At 37.9% G+C, this 15664-nt stretch overlaps 1 protein-coding gene across 8 annotated transcripts in view; it reads right to left on the reverse strand.

The window, feature by feature from the left end:
• The window catches only part of fip1l1a (FIP1 like 1a (S. cerevisiae)), a 93632-nt gene that overhangs the window by 68592 nt on the left and 9376 nt on the right, over nucleotides 1-15664 (reverse strand). For 5 of the 8 annotated variants that reach the window (XM_073064664.1, XM_073064665.1, XM_073064662.1 and 2 more), the window contains exons 5-8: nucleotides 10563-10621; nucleotides 8895-9005; nucleotides 8465-8595; nucleotides 7684-7758 (exon numbers count right to left, since the gene is read on the reverse strand). In XM_073064664.1, the coding sequence (XP_072920765.1) occupies nucleotides 7684-7758; nucleotides 8465-8595; nucleotides 8895-9005; nucleotides 10563-10621 (376 nt within the window). The remainder of the gene's footprint in view (nucleotides 1-7683; nucleotides 7759-8464; nucleotides 8596-8894; nucleotides 9006-10562; nucleotides 10622-15664) is intronic. The other 3 variants (XM_073064668.1, XM_073064667.1, XM_073064666.1) reach the window with 1 other exon arrangement.

The following is a 15664-nucleotide window of genomic DNA, read 5'->3' on the forward strand; positions in this document are numbered from 1 at the left end:
TTACTTGAATAATTCAGACATTAACTATTTAAACTTTAAGGGCTGTAGTTAATCTCTCCCTGGACTTGGTGTGCTTTTTCTAAATAGATGTTTAAGTCTAATGTTTCCCTGCAGACTTTTAGATTTTACTCGTGTAATCTATTTTACTTCTGTATAACTGGTTGATTTATAGTTTAAGCTTTGCTTTTTTTCTGTAAACGGTTGATAAGTACTCTCCTTAAATTTATAATTTCCCCCTTTTTTTCTTTCAATCTTTTATAATTTTTCGCGGGTAGGTTAGTTTTATTTTTCTTTTCTGATTTTTGTTTGTATTAAGTTTCATACTTTTTCTGTTGAAGTTGTTCCTATTTGTAATTCTGTTTTCTAGTGCATAAATTAGCTAATATTTGCTATATTATTTATACGGAACTTTTGTTAACGATACGGAACTGGAAGTCATTTTTGGGTTAATTTTTTTGTAGAGCTAGCTGCTTTTTTGAGTAGCCGTCTAGTTTTGGGTTGTAAGGGTGGAGTGGATTCTCCAGTTCCAACACTACTCACTGTTTCTTTTGTTTTCCCTTGTTATTCAGGACATGTCTCTGTTTTGATTCTACTGATCTATGTTTACATTTTTGCTCCCAGACTGTTACTGTGCTGCTTGATTTTTTATATGCCTGCTACCTTCTATGCACTAACAATTGATAATGGTTAATACACTTAAATTTGTGAGCTGGAATGTAAAGGGATTGAATCATCCTGTTAAAAGAAGGAAGGTCTTCTCTCATATTAAACAACTCAAAGCTGACATTGCTTTCCTTCAAGAAACTCATATTCGTAGTTTTGATAACTCTCGGCTTTTGTCAAAGTGGGCGGGTCAGCATTTTCATTCATCCTTTGCCGCCAAAGCTAGGGGGGGGTTTCCATCCTTATTAATTCAAATATTCCTTTTGAACTCCGTAATAAGATATCTGATACAAATGGCCATTTTATTATTGTTTCTGGTAAATTATATAATACTAAAGTTGTACTAGCAAACCTGTATGCTCCCAATTTTGATGACGTTAATTTTTTTGAACGTTTTTTCTCCTCACTACCAGATTTAAACTCATATTCTCTTATACTGGGTGGCGATTTTAATTGTTGGTTAGATCCTAATTTGGATCGATCGTCCTCTGTTACTAGATCACCTACTAAATCTGCCTTAGCTATTCACTCTTTTCTTTCTAATTATGGTATCTCAGATATATGGCGTTTTCTTCATCCTACTGAGAGAGATTATTCTTTTTTTTTCACATGTTCACCATACCTTTACTAGAATTGACTATTTTTTACTTGATAATCAACTTATTCCATTTGTCTATTCTTGTGATTATCAGAGTATACTGATTTCTGACCATGCCCCAATTACTTTGTCTTTAAATTTTCCTGGTCTCCCTCAGAGGAATAAACACTGGCGTCTTGACCCGACTTTATTATCAGATGATGATTTTTTAAAATTTATTAAGGATCAGATAACCTTTTATTTTAACACCAATACGTTATCTGAAATGTCATCCCAGATTGTCTGGGATGCCATGAAAGCATATTTGAGAGGTCAAATAATCTCCTATACAGCAAATCTTAATAGAAAGTCCTGTACAGATCGATTAGACCTCATTAATCAGATTAAAGAATTAGATCAACTGTATGCTCAAACTAAGAATCCTGAATTATACAAGAAGCGTGTAGAACTTCAAACTAAATTTAATCTTCTGTCTACTCAACCTGTTGAATGCCAACTTCTTGAAAGTAAGAGTTGCTTTTATATTCATGGTGACAAATCTGGTAAATTTCTAGTTAATCAGCTGAGGCGTTCTAAAGCTAAACAACATATTACAAAGATCCGGAAGGAAAATGGAGATTTTACATCGGATCACTTACATCACAATGATGTATTTAAAAATTTTTACTCTCGACTTTATTCCTCTGAATCTCTGAATGAGAATATTTCTGTTGATCTTTTTTTAAATAATCTGAATATTCCTTCGCTTTCATCTGATTTTAAAGCCAAACTTAATGCGCCTATATCATCAGAAGAAATATCTTTTGCAATTTCTGCATTGTCTTCAGGGAAATCTCCTGGACCTGATGGGTTCCCCGTAGAATTTTATAAATCATTCTCTTCACTTCTTTCTCCTCAGTTACTCTCAGTACTATCTGACTCGTTTAATTATGGTAAATTGCCACCCTCTTTTAATGAGGCATCTATTATTCTTTTATTAAAAAAGGGTAAAGACCCAACAGAGCGTTCCTCGTATAGGCCGATTTGTTTGCTTAATGTTGAAGTTAAAATCTTAACCAAAGTTTTGGCTTATAGATTAGAAACTGTTATTCCCTCTATTATTTGATGATCAAACTGGTTTTATTAAAAACCGTCTTCCTTTTTTTTAATATTCGGCATTTATTTAACATTTTATATTCACCTTCAACTGGGATTCCTGAATGTGTTATGTCCCTTGATGCGGAGAAAGCATTTGATCGTACAGAGTGGAACTACCTTTTTGCAGTTTTAGAAAAATTTGACTTCGGTCAAAGTTTTATCTCTTGGATCAAATTGCTGTATGTGTCCTACTGCCTCTGTTTTGACTAATTTTCAGAAATCCTAGTTATTTAACCTCAAACGTGGCACCCGTCAAGGATGCCCTTTAAGTCCCTTTCTCTTTGATTTGGCTATAGAACCTTTGGCGATAGCATTTCGAAGCTGTCCTAAATTGACTGGGATTTGGAGGGGGGGTGTTGAGCATAAAGTTTCTCTTTATGCTGATGACTTATTACTTTTTCTTTCAAATCCGTCTACATCCTTACCTCCAATGTTCTCACTTCTTGATCAGTTTAGCCAGTTTTCTGGTTATAAACATTTTACATAAGAATGAACTTTTCCCAATTAATAAAGAAGCACAAGAATTAGCATTTCGTGACCTCCCTTTTAAAGTACCGTAGATTCCGGATTTTAAGCCGCTACTTTTTTCCCACATTTTGAACAGCTTTGAACTTTGCAGCCAATAATCCGAAGCGGCTAATGCATGATTTTTTTCATGCCGCCTCGTAAACATTTTGCCTCATAACAGTAGACCAATAAAATTGATGAGTAGTTCACAGAGGTCCAATGAAATTGTACGATAAATCAAGCGCACTTTCACAATTAAATTATTGTAAATCAGTCATTTGTACTCACCCTCATCAACATGGAAAACACTCGAAGCATTGTGCTGCCTACTTAGTTTAAACTATATTTGTTTTCTGTACTACATCGCGGGATGCTATGACGTCACACCCGGTTTCGCGGTGTCTTGTGGGAAAATGCCGGTTTGCGATAAACGGAAAGGAGGGGGGGAGCACATTACGCGAGCGGCTTTGGATCTGAGCGAACTCTGCTTTTAAGTTAAAGGTGATCAATAACTTTTCCTGGTAGGCTGCAATATATATATTTTTTTACCAGTCGTTAGGAGATATTGGAATGTTGTTCAGTAAAGAAGTATACGCAACGTATATTTAAAAGTAGCCGTGTACGGGCACGGTTCGAAAAAAAGCATTTGCAATATGTATTTGTTTTTGTTACCATATGGATTTAATTAAAAGTTAAAAAAATCCTCACGTGTAATATCTTTCTGTGTAAATATCTCATATTACAACGTGGGACACCTGCGGCCGAAAATCCGGTGCGGCCTAAAATCCGATGCGGCCTTTACAATTAAAAAATTGATTTTATTTCTAAAATTAGAGCCAGCGGCTTTTAATCAGGTGCGCTCTGTAGTCCGGAATCTACGGTAGTTCATAATCAATTTACTTATCTTGGGATTACAGTTACAAGGAAGTTTAAAGATCTTTTTCGTGAAAATTTTGCCAATCTTCTATATACCGTAGATTCCGGATTATAAGCCGCTACTTTTTTCCCACATTTTGAACAGCTTTGAACTCTGCGGCCTTTAATCCAGAGCGGCTAATACATGGTTTTTTTTCATGCCGCCTCGTAAACATTTTGCCTCGTAACAGTAGACCAATAAAATTGATGAGTAGTTCACAGAGGTCCAATGAAATTGTACGATAAATCAAGCGCACTTTCACAATTAAATTATTGTAAATCAGTCATTTGTACTCACCCTCATCAACATGGAAAACACTCGAAGAAAAGCATTGTGCTGCCTTTATGGCAGTTACTTAGTTTATAATATTTTCGCTTAGTAATTCATTTGTTAGTTAAAGTTAGAAGTGTTTTAACTATATTTGTTTTCTGTACTACATCCCGGGATGCTATGACGTCACACCCGGTTTCGCCGCGTCTTGTGGGAAAAATACCGGTTTGCGATAAACGGGAAGGTGGGGGCATTACGCGAGCACATCAGACCCGAGCACATTAGCCGAGCTCATTAGACCCGATTAGACCCGATCGCGTTACGCGAGCTCATCAGACCCGAGCACATTAGCCGAGCTCATTAGACCCGATTAGACCCGATCGCGTTACGCGAGCTCATCAGACCCGAGCACATTAGCCGAGCTCATTAGACCCGATTAGACCCGATCGCGTTACGCGAGCTCATCAGACCCGAGCACATTAGCCGAGCTCATTAGACCCGATTAGACCCGATCGCGTTACGCGAGCTCATTAGACCCGATTAGACCTGATCGCGTTACGAGAGCTCATTAGACCCGAGCACATTAGCCGAGCTCATTAGACCCGATCGCGTTACGCGAGCTCATTAGACCCGAACACATCAGACCCGAACACATTAGCCGAGCTCATTAGACCCGATTAGACCCGATCGCGTTACGCGAGCTCATTAGACCCGAGCACATCAGACCCGAGCACATTAGCCGAGCTCATTAGACCCGAGCGAAAACGCTGCTTTTAAGTTAAAGGCGATCAATAACTTTTCCTGGTAGGCTGCAGTATATATATTTTTACCAGTCGCTAGGAGATATTGGAATGTTGTTCGTGCTGTTCAGTAAAAAAGTATATGCAACGTAATTTGTGTTACCGATACGTATGTATATTTAAAAGTAGCCGTATTACAGGCACGGTTCGAAAAAAAGCATTTGCAATATATATTTGTTTGTTACCATATGGATTTAATTAAAAGTTAAAAAATCCTCACGTGTAATATCTTTCTGTGTAAATATCTCATATTACAACGTGGGACACCTGCGGCCGAAAATCCGGTGCGGCCTGTACAAGTAAAAAATTGATTTTATTTCTAAAATTAGAGCCAGCGGCTTTTAATCAGGTGCGCTCTGTAGTCCGGAATCTACGGTACTACAAAACAGAGTCTGTCACAATGGTCACCTCTATCTATGTCTTTGGTAGGTCGTATTAACGTTGTTAAAATGTATATTCTCCCTAAATTTTTATATTTATTTCAATCAATCCCAATTTTTATTCCTAAAGCTTTTTTTGATTCCTTAGACTCTATTATTTTGTCATATCTGTGGAAGAATAAGCATTCCAGAATTAATAAAGTTTATCTCCAAAAATCTAAAAAAGAGGGTGGCATGGCCTTACCTAACTTTCGTTTATATTACTGGGCAGCCAATATATGTTGTGCTACCTTTTGGTCTTTTTTCCATAGCCAACCCGAGTGCCCCAATTGGGTGGCAATGGAGTTGAGTTCCACTACAGATTTATCTATTTCTGCACTTCTTGGCTCTGTACTCCCTAGTAGTTTGTCTAGATTAATTGTTAACCCTCTTGTTAGACACACTTTGCGTATATGGGCTCAGTTTAGGAAATTTTATGGTTTCTATGGTTTTCCCTTTTCTAGTCCTATCTTACATAATCACCTTTTTTTACCTACTATGTATGATTCAACATTCCATGATTGGTATAGGAAGGGCATAAGACATTTTGAAGATCTTTTTATTGATAATCACTTCGCATCTTTTCAACAGCTCTCTGCTAAGTTCAATCTGCCTAAAGCCCATTTTTTTAGATATCTCCAAATTAGACACTTTATTAATCCTTTAATTCCTAACTCCCCTGAAATGTCTGAGAAAAATGTTATGGATTTCTTTCTTTCTATTAATCCACTGGGTAAAGGTTTAATATAATTTATTTGTGATAAATTAGCATTCTTACGGCGTGCCCCTGTGGATAAAATTAGAATGGCTTGGGAGCATGATTTAAATATCTCTTTATCTGATGAGACTTGGGACTCGATTCTCAAATCGGTTAATTCAACCTCTCTTTGTGCTCGCCGTTGCTTTTTACAATTTAAGATTGTTCATAGAGCCCATATGTCTAAATCTAAATTATCTTGATTTTACCCTAATATTAGTCCTCTTTGTGATAAATGCAAAAGGGGCGAGGACTCTCTTATTCATATGTACTGGTCTTGTCCTAGCTTAGAGAAATTTTGGAAAGATGTCTTCATGACTTTATCCAATATTCTGAATCACCACTTAGAACCTAACCCTTTAATTGCTTTGTTTGGTTTTTTGGGTGAGACAGATATACGTTTGAGTTTGACTAAGTGTCGAATACTATCTTTTGCTTCTCTCCTGGCTAGACATTTAATCCTCCTTAGATGGAGAGATGTTGCCCCGCCCACGCATGCTCAATGGCTTAATGATATTATGTCCTGCTTAGACCTTGATAAAATTCATTATTCAGTTCTTAATTCGGATATAAAGTTCCATAAGGTCTGGGGACCTCTTATTGAGTACTTTCATAACCTTCCTCTTAATTAAGGTTTTTTTTTCGGTCCCTTGCTTTCAGCTCTCTTTTTTTGGTAGTAGGCATTATTATCTTCTGTTTTCAAGTGTATTTACAGTTTTGGGGGTTTGAATGTCCTGATTTATATTCTCTATATTGTGTTGTGGTTGGTCTGGAGTTTTTTTTTTGTTGTGGGGCTTGGGGAGGATACTAACTTTACATGACTTCAATTTGGGTGCTTTTTCAATTATCTTTTTTGTATTATATTATTACTGTATGTTTATTTTTGCACTGTATTAATTTTCTTCATTTTGGTTTGGGGTTTTTTTCTATCTGTAGTGATGTAGAAAATGCATTAAAAAAAACAATAAAAAAAAGGAAAAAAAAGAAGATAGCAAAGCGTTTTCAGGTAGCCGTCTCCTCAGTTCGTAATGTAATTAAGAAATGGCAGTTAACAGGAATGGTGGAGGTCAAGTTGATGTCTGGAAGACCAAGAAAACTTTCCGAGAGAACTGCTTGTAGGATTGCTAGAAAGGCAAATCAAAACCCCCCTTTTGACTGCAAAAGACCTTCAGGAAGATTTAGCAGGCTCTGGAGTGGTGGTGAACTGTTCTACTATGCAGCGACACCTGCACAAATATGACCTTCATGGAAGAATCCATTCAATAAAATACCAGCAAATTCTGGAAGCAAACATCACACCATCTATAAAAAAAGCTGAAGATGAAAAGAGGACAGCTTCTACAACAGGATAATGATCCTAAACACACCTCAAAATCCACAATGGACTACCTCAAGAGGCACTAGCTGAAGGTTTTGCCATGGCCCTCACAGTCCCCCGACCTAAACATCATCGAAAATCTGTGGATAGACCTCAAAAGAGCAGTGCATGCAAGACGGCCCAAGAATCTCACAGAACTAGAAGCTTTCTGCAAGGAAGAATGGGTCAAAATCTCCCGAACAAAAATTGAAAGACTCTTAGCTGGCTACAGAAAGCATTTACAAGCTGTGATACTTGCCAAAGGGGGTGTTACTAAGTATTGACCATACCAAACTTTTGCTTCGGGCCCTTTTCCTTTTTTGTTATTTTGAAACTGTAAAAGATGGAAATAAAACAGTAATCTTGCTTAAAATATTAAAGAAATGTGTCATATTTAACTTTATGCCTTTTGGAAATCAGGTCATCTTTTACTTGCTTAGCTATTCACAGTAACAGAAATTTTATCCAGGTGTGCCCAAACTTTTGCATGCAGCATTGTTGCCAGAAAACAGCATCGATCATCAAGGACCCCCACCATCCAGGCCATGCTCTCTTCTCGCTGCTGGCATTGGGAAGAAGCCTCAGGACTCACACCACCAAGTTCAGGAACAGTTACTAAACTCAGCCATCAGGCTCTTGAACCAGAGGGGATAATTTCACACGCCCCATAACTGAATTGTTTCCACACCTTCTGGACTCACTTTCATGGACTCTGATCTCATGTTCTTGATATTAAATGCTTATTTATTTAATATTATTTTTTCTCTTCTTTTGGATTTGGACAGTTTATTGTTTTTTGCACATTGGTTGTATGTCTGTTGTTTGAAAGACTGTTGGGTGCAGTCTTTCATTGATTCTATTGTGTTTCTTGTATTTAATGTGAATGCCCACAAGGAAATGAACTTTAGGGTTGTATGCGGTGACATATGTACTTTGCTAATAAATTTGATTAGAATTTTGAATGTGCTTAAATGTAAATCAGTAATTTGCGAAATGCACTGCCACATTGTAGACAACAATTCTAACATTTCACTGCTTACTGTAATTCTGTTCGTAGCTGAAGCAAGAGGAAGAGGTTCAAGACCCATTCTTAGACGTTTTTGTTTCTCACAGTAGGCTTTCCAGGTCTCCTCATTGAAGCCATAATTGAAGTAATCAGAAAGATCAGCACCTTAAATAGAGAAGAGCAAAAATGCATAAGAAAACCCAAGATGATGCCTGATTATCCTATTATTATTTTTCTCCCATACTCACCAATTTTCTGAGCTAAAGATACAGAGTGGTCATTACATTAGACAATTAACTTTTTTTTTTAAAAAAGATTTCAGGAATTTCTTAAAAGAAACTTTTCCAAATAGGATACAGAAAGAAGATATAGTTAACAGAAGCATAGAATTAGCTTTCAAATTAAAAATCAGATTTAAATAGCCAATTACTGAGAGGGTCACTTCCTAACAGAATACATTATACCTGGTTTTCTCCAAGGTTTATCTTCAAAAGAATCCAAGTCTATTTCTAATGTTGGGATCCCATTAATATCACCAGGTGCATCAAGGTCAACTCCTTTTCCAGCTTTTGTTCCTAGAAAGTAAAAATTCAGGATTAGCAGCTAACAAAAATAATTTCCATGATACAACACAAAATTTAAAAAATTTGAACTCTGACATTTCTAACATTGAACTACTCATTTGGTAAAACTTTTGCAATTGAGAACAAATTTAAAACAATTTATTCAAAAACTAACTTACAGACATATCCACAAGTCCTACTGTCCTGTTTATTATTTATTGTAATGCCTGCACTGTTTTTGTGCATTTTATGCAATCCAGTGTAGCTCTGTAGTCTAGTGTAGCTTTCTCTGTGTTGTTTTTTTTATTATTACATAGTTCAGTGTAGTTTTTGTACTGTGTCATGTAACACCATGGTCCTGAAAAATGTTGTCTCATTTTTACTATGCACTGTACCAGCAGTTATGGTCGAAATGACAATAAAAGTTGACTTGACTTGAAGTTAAGTTGGTGACCTTATTAAGTATCAAAGATATTGAATGCCAGCAGACAAAGATTAATATCAGAGTTTTACTATCTATTGAAAACAAAACCATATCTCACAGTAACACACCCCACCCCTCCCCAGAGGAACTTAGCAAGGCAGGCAGAATCAACAGAAGGGAATAAACAGTCAATCATTCAGGTCAAGAAAGTGACTGGTTACTTCCCTCCGTGTATGCTGCCTTACATGCTGAGTTTCTCCAGCATTTTATACATGTTGCTTAAGACTTTCAGCATTTGTGGATTGTTCACTTTCCCTATGAAAACTGAGCATGCTGCCATTAGTTTCATGTACAAACTATCTAAGGATGTATCTGAACCTAAAACAGGTATCGAACAGATGGTCAGTGTTCCAGAAAAAAAGCCAAAACTATAATGCCAGTTGTATAATTCATAAAGTTAGCCACTGGTTCAACAAATGACAGCACACAATGGTTAATGATACTCACAATATTTGAAGCCATTGTGAAAAAGTCAAGTAATTTACATATAGACAAATTAATAAAATCCAGTTACCAATTTACTTTCAGGCCAAAAATCACTAAAATCTGACAGTTGGCAGACTCTTGCTATAGTTATAGACAAGGGATAGGTCTAGTACCAATACTACTACTCCTGCCTACTGCATTAAGTTTCAATCATGTAATAGGTCCTCTTTTTTGAAAGTATTCTATGATATAATATTTTCTTGAAAGTAGTTTTCCTTCTAACATACTGGCAGATGCATTGATGGCCTTTTAGGTTATTCTGACTCCAAATGTTCTTAATTACTTTATGATTACACTCAAGACCCACAGAAACTCAAAGTTATTGTTTTACAAATGCCAATTAAACTTTAAAAAAGGGTATTCTGATGGAGCTTCAGGTTCAAAACTTAAATGTTTCCTTGAACTACAAATTTCCATTTAGAATGTAGAGTGTCATTTAATTTTGCAAAAAGGCCACAAGTAAGAAATGGAGAAGGAAAAGTGATGTTATGTACATCTCCACTAAGTCGTACAGAATAGGAATGAAGGACATTTGCCACCCTGTCCTTGTGTCTTGGGCTGAAGCAGACAAATCACGAAAAACATAAAAGGTTTCTTACCTGATCCGTAAAGTCTACTTGAAGACTTGATATTGAGATTTACAGGTGTTACACCATAGCTTTTGGACAGAAAGTATAGTTTAAATTAGGGCTAAAGAATTCTCACAATATACTGCTCACTTGTTAATTCAACATTCTTTACTGAATTTTCTCAAAGAAAATACTTACATTTTTATCATACAGGATATACAGTGCCTATTAAAAGTATTCATCCCCCCTTGGAAGATTTCATGTTTTATCATTTTACAACATTGAATCACAGTGGATTTAATTTGGCATTTTTGACACTGATCAACAGAAAAAGACTCTTTCACGTCAAAGTGAAAACATCTCTACAAAGTGATCTAAGTTACTTACAAACATAAAACACAAAGTAATTGATTGAATAAGTATTCACCCCCTTCAAGTCAGTACTTAGCAGATGCACCTTTTGCAGCAATTACAGCCTTAAGTCTGTGTGGACAGGTCTGTATAAGCTTTGCACATCTGGACACTGCAATTTTTCTCCCATCCTTCTTTATAAAACTACTCGAGCTCTGTCAGATTGCGTGGGGATCGTAAGTGAACAGCCCTTTTCAAGTCCAGCCACAAATTCTCAGTTGGATTGAGGTCTGGACTCTTGATTTGGCCACTCCAGGACATTAACTTTGTTGTTTTTAAGCCATTCCTGTGTAGCTTCGGCTTTATACTTGGGGTCATTACAGAAAACAAATCTTCTCCCAAGTCACAGTTCTCTTGCAGACTGCATCAGGTTTCCCTCCAGGATTTCTCTGTATTTTGCTGCATTCATTTTACCCTCTACCTTCACAAGCCTTCCAGGGCCTGCCGCAGTGAAGTAACCCCACAGCATGATGCAGCCACCACCATGCCTCACAGTAGGGACGATGGGTTTTTGACAAGGTGCATTGTTTGGCTTACGCCAAACATATCATTTACTGATGATCAAAAAGCTTAAATTTGGTTTCATCAGACCATAGAACCTTCTTTCAGCTGACTCCAGAGCCTCCCACATGCCTTCTGGCAAACTCTAGCCAAGAATTCATGTGAGATTTTTTTCCCCCTACAGTGGTTCTCTCTTTGCCACTCTCCTATAAAGCTGCGACTGGTAAAGCACCTGGTCAACAATTGTTGTATGTGCAGTCCCTCCCATCTCAGTCACTGAAGTTTGTAGCTCCCCCAGAGCTGTCATCGGTCTCTTGGTGGCCTTCTTCACTAGTCCCCTTCTTACAGTCCCTCAGTTTTTGAGGACAGCCTGCTCTAGGCAGAGATACAACTGTGCCATATTCTTTTCTTTTCTTGATGATTGACTTAACTGTACTCTAAGGGATGTTCAGTGACTTGGGAGATTTTCTTGTATCCATCTCCTGACTTGTGCTTTTCAAAAATCTTTTCAGAGTTGCTTGGAGTGTTCTTTTGTCTTCATGGTGGAGTTTTTGCCAGATTACTGACTCACCAGCAGTTGGACCTTCCAGATAGTATTTTTACTACAATCAATTCTAACACCTTGACTGCACTTAGGTCTCCAAAAGCAGATCTCCTAAAACCAATTATGTGACTTCCTAAACCAATTGGCTGCACCAGCGATGACTTGGTGTGTCATATTAAAGGGGGGTGAATACTTAAGCAATCAATTTTGTGCTTTACATCTGTAACTTAGAACACTTTGAAGAGAACAGTTTTCACTTTGACACGAAAGAGTCTTTTTCTTTAGACCAGTGTAAAAAGAAAAGCCAAATTAAATCCACTGTGATTCAATGCTGCAAAACAAGAAAACATGAAAACTTCTGGGGGGGGGGGGGGGGTGAATACTTTAATAGGCACTGTAGACGGATAATGATGTTTCCAATGTATGAAATTCAACAGTTTCCATTTAAAGTAACATAAACTGACTGGTGGTACTCAAACTTTTTGCTAAGTAACAACAGCCAGATATGGTCAAGGTCCTAAATGAGTATTTTGCGTGGGTATTACACAGAAGGACATGGATGGTGGTGAGATTACACAGGGGTACGTTGATATTCTTCAGCACATCAATATCAAGGACAAAGTGGTGTTGATTGTCTTGAAAAATATTAAGGATTAGATTCCAGAGCCTGGTAGAATCTATCCTGGGATATTGAGGGAAGCAAGAGGAGACGATTACTGGCGCCTTGACAAAGATCTTTGTATCCTTTTCAGCCACAGAATAGCTGATATTGTTCTTTAAGTAAAAGTGATAATGCAGCAAATTATAGGCCAGTAAACCTTACACCAGCAGTAGGGATGAGCCTGGATTTATTCACATTAGGAAAAGTGGTTTTAGTGATAAACAGTGTAACTTTATTTTGGGGAAGCCTGTTTTGCAAATTTGATTTTTATTTGAAGATGTGACATAAATGATTGATGAGGGATGGGTGTTTTTTTTTCTGACTGCAGGTCTGTGACCAGTCGTGAAGTGAATGATGATATAGTGATGGAGGAAGCAGGATATAGTTTGGAAATTTGGAGGAGTGGGTGGAGAAATGGCAAATGGGGGTTAATGTGGATGAATGCAAAGCAATTTTATTGGAAGATCAAATGAAAGAGTAAATAATACAGTTAATGGCAAGACCTTTAAGAACACTAATGTACAAGGGAATCTGGGATTCATTCTACTGCTCCCCACAAGTGCCAACACAATACAGAGTGTGATAAAGGCAGCATATAGAGTCACAGAAAATTACAGAACAGAAACAGGCTATTCAGCCCATCTAATCCATGCCAACTCAGTTATACTGCCTTGTCACATCCACCTGCACCTGCAGTATAGCCCTCCAAACGCCTCCCATCCATGCACCTATTTGAACCTCTCTTAAACAGTTAAACCAAAGTCGCATCCACCACCTGCGTTGGCAGCTCGTTCCCATTTTCATCACCCTCTGAGCGAAGAAGCTTTCCCTCATGTTCCCCTCAAACTTTTCACCTTTCATCCTTAACCCATCACCTCTACTTTAAGCCCACCCAACTTCTACAGTGAAAAAAGCCTGCTTGCATTTACATACTCTATCTATACCCCTCATAACTTTGTATACCACTACCGTCTCCCCTCAATCTTCTACGTTCCAAAGTAAAGCCCTAACCTACTGAATCTTTCCTTATAGCTCAGATCCTCTAATCTCAGCAGTATCCTAAATTTTCTCTGCACCTTCCAACCTTATTTACATCTGTCCTGCAGGTAGGTGACCAAAGCTGCGCACAATACTCCAAATTAGGCCTCACTAACAACTTCAACAGAACATCCCAATTCCTGTACTCTGATCCATGAAGGCCAACGTCTCCGTTTACCTCTGATGGTACTTTAACTGGATTATGGACTTGTATTCTCTCCTAGACCACTTTGTTCTAATGCACTCCTGAAAGCCCTACCATTCACTCTGTTGGACCTACCCTGGGTTGTCCTCCCAAAATGCAAAACCTCATACTTGCTTGCATTAAATTCAAATTGCCAATATTCAGCCAACTTTTCTAGCTGGTCCAGGTTCCACTGCAAGCTTTGATAGTCCTCCTTGTTGTCCACTACACCCTCAAATCTTAGTGTCATCCACAAATTTGCAAATATGGAATGACTGTATTTATCAGTCAGTGCATTGAGTGTTAAGTTTTAAGTTATGTTGCAACCTTACAAAACTTAGTATGGCAACCAAACTGCACATGGCAGGAAGGATATGCAAGCTTTGCAAAGCATGCAGAAAAGCTTCACCAGTAAGCTGCCTGGACTGGAGTGCAATGTATTAGGCAAAAAGAGACTGAACGAACTTGAACTGTTTTCTTTGACGTGTTGGAGACTAAGGGAGTGTCCTATCTGAATAATATAAAATAATGTGAGATGAAAATTATGAGTTGAAATTATGGTGCATTAGATAGCTTCTTTTTCCACCACCTATAATGAAAATGTGAAATACTAGAGGACATAGATCTAGACTGAGTTGGGGAAAATTTACAGGAGATTTGCATTTTTTTTTTAAAAACTCAGTATTGCACCTGCCTGAAACATGCAGCTGAGAGAGGTGGGAGAAACAGATATGATAGCATTAAGAGGCATTAAGACATATTTTGAACAGAAAACAAACACAATGATATGGACCACATGCAGTCAGATGGGATCATTATCAGTGGGATCATGGTTGATGCAGACATGGTAGAATGAAGTGACCGTTCAGGTGCTGTACTGTTCTATGGGAATCAATCCTCTTTAACCAATCTGGTATACATGCACGTCCACAAACATTGCAATCTTATTAACTCTTATGTGAAAGCAATTAAAGATGGTCAATACCTTTGCCAGAATTACTGATATCCTGTCTATTAATTAAAGGAATAATCATCTCAACACCATTACCACAACTGAAGTACAAGAGCAGCAAAGTCATGGGAACACCCTAAAACAAACTTGAAGAATCAATGTGAGAATACTAACACCAAAATGACAACAGTTCAAGGAGAAAATCATCAACACAAGTGGTGTGTATGCATCGTTTTCCCTCAATCTCGGAGCCTCTACCAAAGGCTTGGGAGCTTGGGGATTCAGCGCAGTATCCTTGCTGTTCCTTGTAGTGCATCTTTCTGGGCCAGGATATTAGATGTTGTTCCCGGGATTAACTAGAGCCACCTTCCCATTCCAGGTATCACAGCTCCAAGTGCTCCTATCACCATTGGGATTACTCTGACTTTAACCTTCTACATCCTGTCTATCTGCTCTTTCAATCCCCGGTATTTCTCCAACTTCACTTATTCTTTCTTCTTGGTGTTACTGTCATTTGGGATTGCCACATCCATCACTATTGCTTTCTTCTGTTCCTTGTCCAGTATCACTATGTCTGGTTGGCTGGCCAGTACCTGCTTATCAGTCTGTATTTGCAAGTTCTGTCATTCTCCACCACCTTCTCCAGTGTTCCCCATTTGGATTTGAGAGTGTCCAATCCATCCTCAGTGGCCGATGTTCCTGTACACAATTCCTGCAATTTAGTTGTGCCATTCAGTGTGTGCTGTCCCTGCCTGCATCTTGCACCCTGCTATTATGTGCTGGATGGTTTCAGTGAATTCCTTGCACAATTGGGTCTATCACACCAGCACCTGTTCTTGTG

This window comes from Hemitrygon akajei, chromosome 13 (genome assembly GCF_048418815.1).
Source record: "Hemitrygon akajei chromosome 13, sHemAka1.3, whole genome shotgun sequence".
Lineage (NCBI taxonomy): Eukaryota > Metazoa > Chordata > Chondrichthyes > Myliobatiformes > Dasyatidae > Hemitrygon > Hemitrygon akajei.